Here is a 5,398-nt window from a genome sequence, read left to right as displayed (position 1 = left end):
AAGCATGACCTTCCCGGAACACCGCGCGCATGCGCCCCCCGAAATTCCAAACTTTTGAGAGGTCAAAGAGATTAAATAAGAGCTCCAGGCAGAATAAAAAGGAACCTTTGCAGTAGGGCTACCCAAGGGTTAACTGCTTATTTTCCTCTAGGGGACTGAATAAAGAAGATACACTCACTTGTGACTTGATCCTGCAGTGGAGCCCGCTCACCTCTCTCCCCCCTATGCTCCGGCGTCTGAATGTCCCTCAGCATCCTCACATATAATACACTGCATTAGACGTGATGACTCATGGGGCATTAGACTGCTGGAGCCCAGGGGGTGGGGCGGGGGTCAGAGGTGACCAACCTTACAGTTCAGGGGTAGCCCCACTGCCCGGAGTTGTGCTTTAACCTTTTCCCTGCCAACAACATAAGGCACACATCGTAAGAAGAGCATTTCCAGCTGGCCTTACGTCGTTGGCATTCAGCCCTCTGCTATAAGCTCATGGTTCCTTTAGCGGCCATAGACTTATAGTAGAAGGCTTCCCCTGACTCTCCTTAATAAATGAATAGCTGTCATTAGCGTCTTCCCAGCCGCTATTAATTCAAAATGAGACCCCCCTCCACCACCGCTCTGCAGTTCTCGGCTCCCTACTGGGAGCCAGCTGCATGCTGTGGTCTGTGTCCCCTCTGATCCCCTATGCTCTACCCTGCCTGTATTGACATAGGCAGCAGGGATCGGAGGGGACACAGAGCTGATCCAGCTGTCAGTGCCCAACCAGGAGGAGAGACCTTTCAGGAGGCCGAGTGGTGCACTACGGGGAGAAGAGCTCCACTCCGTTGACAGACGTGAGGGGGCGGAGCAGCTCAGGATGGAGAGCGGAGGATCAGTAAATATGTGAAAAATGTACTGATCTTTCCCTGTGCAGCACAAACACTAAGTGATCAGTACTGATCACTTGGTGTTTGTAAATAACTGAGGACATAGTAAGTGACTACTATATCCCCAGTTATGATGAGCAGGAGGTGCTATACATCACTTACTGCTCATTGATGATTAGGGACATAGTAATCACTTACTATGTGCTCAGTTTATGAATGAACAGGAGCACTCAGTACAAAGGCTTCCTGTCCGTTTATAACTGGGGAGAGTACTATGCCTCTTTAGTTTGTGAGTAAACAGGAAGCCTCTGTACTGAGTTGTCCTGTTCATTGAGTGCTGGGGGCTGCAGAAAAAGAAATTGAGGACTGTGTGTCCTCAATCTCTTTTTTCTGTTTCAAAAGGGAAATATCAGGGGTCTATTTTAAACCACTGATATTTCCTTGAAGCCCCTGACAGTAAAGTTAAAAAATAAATAAACATTTTAAAAATAGTAAAACTCTTTACATAAAAAGTAAGGCTTTGCTGTGTTCTAGAGAAGCACTGCTTTGGAAAATGTACCTTTTTTTTTTTTTGTCTGGAATTCTTCCTGAAAAATAGTTCATTTCTTAGTATGTGAGAATGCCTAAGCACTCCTGTACCTACAGCTTCATAGCTGTATATCTTGAGTGTGAGATCTAAGGCACCGCTGCCTCTCACTCCTACTCTCATGAGATTTGGAGTGAGATATAGTGATATATATAGTTCTGCTCACTGTGCTGTAGGCTCTGACATGAGACTCCAAAGCCTTGCCTCTGCCAAGATGGCCACCTCCATACCGAGACGCAATGTAGAGCAAGGCATGATGAGCCACTGATGAGGAAAAGATCAGCTGCAGGACATCCTTTTGCATTCCTTTTTTGGGGGGGCACAGCTTCCTGAGACCAGTTGCTCTTTAAAGGCATAGTCCACTGTTTGTGAAAAAATTTAAATTGAAAATGTCTTCATAAAATATAATTATAGAATAGATTTTTATTTTTTTTGCATTTAAACCAGTAAATTATTGCAACCATGATCAGTGGATTGTGTTGGCAATGCTCTGGCTCCTGCAGATCCTCCCTACAGTCCATACGAGGGTACAAACATTCACTAGCAGAGGGGAGGAAGAATGAATGGACCACAAATGCGGTGACATCACTGCACTTGTATTAATTGAGACCTGCAAGTTCCTCTGCTAAAGGATCGTGGAGGACGCAGCTATGTGGGCGGACCCATGTGCAGCCGCACAAAATTCAAAAAGTTGCAGCAGCCTGTGCGGAGAAGAACTCTGCCATTCAGGTAAGGAGGGTTTGCAATGTGACTCTCTTTCATGTTACACCATGAATATGGGTCCAAGAACCCGAACCTGGTCCAAAAAGTAAACTTGGCTTTTAAAGCCAGAGACATTGAAAATAACAAGACACTGCTGTATTTTCTGTCTGTAAGTATAAGCTTAGCATGATGACTCATGTTGTGCCATTGATTGATAGGACCATTCTGTTATGCCACAGCACACTGTATAACAGGCTCTGCTAGAAACCTGACTGATGCCTTAATTAGAATGCTCTATACATCCAGTTTGAGATCCATTGCTTAAAGATTTCATGGCAGTAACCATGACAGCACATAGTTTCGCATTATAAAGGCTGTACACAGGTGCATAGTCCTATCTTAGCTAAAAATATTGAGAGGAAGAAGCTGTAATTAGTGAGGGAAAACTTCAGTGCTGTCAGTTTGCATTGCTTATATGCATGCCATGTATGAATAAGTTATACCGTTCTATTAATGTAGCTATAAAATCTCCTCTTTAGAAAATTAAAGGTACAATGCAAGCCTAAAATTGAGCCATGAGAGTTATACATTGAGTATAGCATCTAACATAATCGATCCACCTACTCTTCTCTACTATGGTGATCCTGGAACATGCTTGTTGGTGACACTGGAACATCCTCTTTGCTATGTATCGCACATAAAACTTGATGTCAAAATGTCATTACAGATCTGTTTCTCACAGCTATCACTCAAATTCTTATATACATTAGAGCAGGGGTGCCCAGTAGATCGCAATCTACCAGTCGATCGCAAAGTGTAGATCGCGATTGGCTCACTGACCTGTCCTCCTGCGGTGCTTGTGCGGCTGAATGTGTCAGACGCCGCAGACGGGAAGGGGCGGGACACCTCTCACAGTCTGCACATTCGGCCACACGAACACTGCGGGAGGACAGGACGTCAGCACACGAGAAGAGACCCAAGAAGCTGCTGCAGTGGAGGTAAGAAAAGACAGACAGGAGAGAGACAGCAGAGAAAATGAGAGAAGGGACAGAGCGAGGAGAGAGAGAAGAGACAGCCCAGGAAGAGGGGCGGTTCACACCACAAAGTCTGCGTTCCAGAGTGTTCGGCCTCTAGAATGCACTGGACCGCAAAGCGGCCGGCTCCCTGCGTTCAGGGATGGGAGGGGACGTGGTGGTGCATTGAAGTCAATGGCACCGCAGCCACGCCCACCGCCTGCACCTGGAACGCAGGCACATTAGTGTCTGCGTTCCAGTCCAGTGCGATCTGCAAAAATAGTGCTTGCAACATTTCTGCAGAACGCAGGCACTAATGTGCCTGCGTTCTGTGTGCGGGCGATCGCACTGCAGGCGAGGGGCGTGGAAGCGGTGCCATTGACTTTAATGCTATTGACTACACGGCACCCCCACGCCCCTCCCACCCCTGAACGCAGGTGCTTTTTCGTTGGTAGATCTCATTGAGCTCGTCATTTGAGAAGTAAATCTCCAGATGAAAAATTGTGGGTGCCCCTGCATTAAACGTTTTAAATGTGATTGGTTAAGTAACAGGCAGAGAGAGCAAGTTACACAGTAAAGGTTTCAGGCATTGGACTCGTGACGCATACCACCCTCCTAGTATGTGCTTATTTAAGTGAGGATTACATAACTTTCATTTCAGCTACATTTGCTTGCCTTTTAAAGGGATTCTGTCATGAGAGAATAACTGAGGCAGTCATTGCTGAATTTTTGGGAAGGCTAATTCGCTGGCTGTCTTGCTGCTGTTTTGGCTTCAATGCTGTCTTGAGTTACTGACCTGGAACCGGCATAGTGATGAGGAATTCTGCCACTGATTCACAGCATTCCTCTTCTGTTTCCATTACTCAAAAATATTTAAAGTGCCCCCTCACTGTAGGAAAGATGTTAAATGAAACCATATCTGTAAAAGTAGTCTGCAAATACTTGCAGTTCAAACGCACTTTTGTGCTTAGGTAATGTGCGTGTTCCTTCAACACATGTTAATGTGCATCAGCATGTTGCAGTACCTTTTATATTTTGAATCGACCCAGCACACCTCTGACACGCATGCATTCCATTGCAGCATACCCCGGTAATGCATTTCTATGTGTTTTGGTGTGCTGCATCTTTAACATTTTGCCAAAACACTTACAGGGTTATTCACAGAAGGGTGTAGAGTTTGGAGAAGTGAACAATCTAGGATAAAACAGGTTGATCGCCCTCACCGGAACGAGCAGTACTACAGTGCCATGCGTTCCAGTGTGGTGCCACTTAGGTCGTGACCTAATGACCAATGTGGGTCCTGAGGTTACACAGGTTGAGAATACACCATACCCTTAGACAGACGAGCGTTTAGCCCTCCAAGTGCACAGGTAGCCCCACTGCAAGGTGGTTTTTGTTTTTGATTTTTTTAAACTAGGGCTTATTGCTCTTTACCTGTCCAGACAATTTAGGGCTGGGCAGATCAGAATGTGCTGAAGACATCAGTCTGTAAAGATGCACCCAGACCTACGCTAAGTGCTAAAAATGTTTGATATTTCTCTGGAAGATGTTTTCGCACAATCTATTGTGTCTGCGTTGAGTGGTTATTCAGGGGACTTGTACTGTTTACTTTGAAACTTCCTGATTGATACACAAGCCATAGACAGCATAGACCATTATGACACCTTTTTAGTGGCAATAAGAATACAAGAAGAGACAGGCTCTTTACACAAAGCGTACTTCATTTCACAGAGCTCACACAGGGGCTGCACGGAGTGTAAATGAGACAGCAATAAGGGTGACAGTTTGTGCACCATCTTCCATAATGTCAGAGAAGCCTTCTGTTACTTGGGAAATGTAAAGTTTTTCACAGCTCGCATAAGGATTTTTGACTGTGAATGTGTTTAATAATTTACCCAGGCGAGAATTCTTCAGCCATATGGAAGGGGGAAGGCTAGCAGCAAACTTAAAAACAAACTCCTCATTAGAGTTCTAATTAAAGCAGAATATTTTAGAGCAAACGAATATTGATATGACCTAGAATTTCCAGCTTTCATTTTCACAGCAATGAAAGACAAACCTTCAAACTGATAGAATTGTCTGTATTTCTGGATGTCAGTCAAGCTTGAGTCCTTTCACCACAGTTCTTCAAAGTGATGACATTGCGAGGATATTTCTAATTATGCACTAAGCAGCAAAGAATGATTTCCTAGCATAATAATTATGTATAGGACATCTATACAAAAACAAATATA

The 5,398-nt window shown here is 44.7% G+C and overlaps 1 protein-coding gene across 1 annotated transcript in view; it reads left to right on the top strand.

Annotated features, from left to right (window-relative positions):
* Positions 1-709: 709 nt before the first annotated feature.
* SNX7 (sorting nexin 7) overlaps positions 710-5,398 on the top strand; it is a gene marked incomplete at its 5' end in the record, with an annotated part of 59,095 nt that continues 54,406 nt past the window's right edge. Inside the window, 2 exon segments of the mRNA XM_018573205.1 lie at positions 710-830; positions 2,081-2,178. Of these exon segments, the coding sequence (XP_018428707.1) occupies positions 710-830; positions 2,081-2,178 (219 nt within the window).

This window comes from Nanorana parkeri, unplaced genomic scaffold (assembly GCF_000935625.1).
Source record: "Nanorana parkeri isolate BGI_ZX_2015 unplaced genomic scaffold, ASM93562v1 scaffold2272, whole genome shotgun sequence".
NCBI classification, from domain to species: Eukaryota; Metazoa; Chordata; class Amphibia; order Anura; family Dicroglossidae; genus Nanorana; species Nanorana parkeri.
Note: the sequence above shows the minus strand (reverse complement) of the source record. Positions and strands in the feature narration are given on the sequence as shown.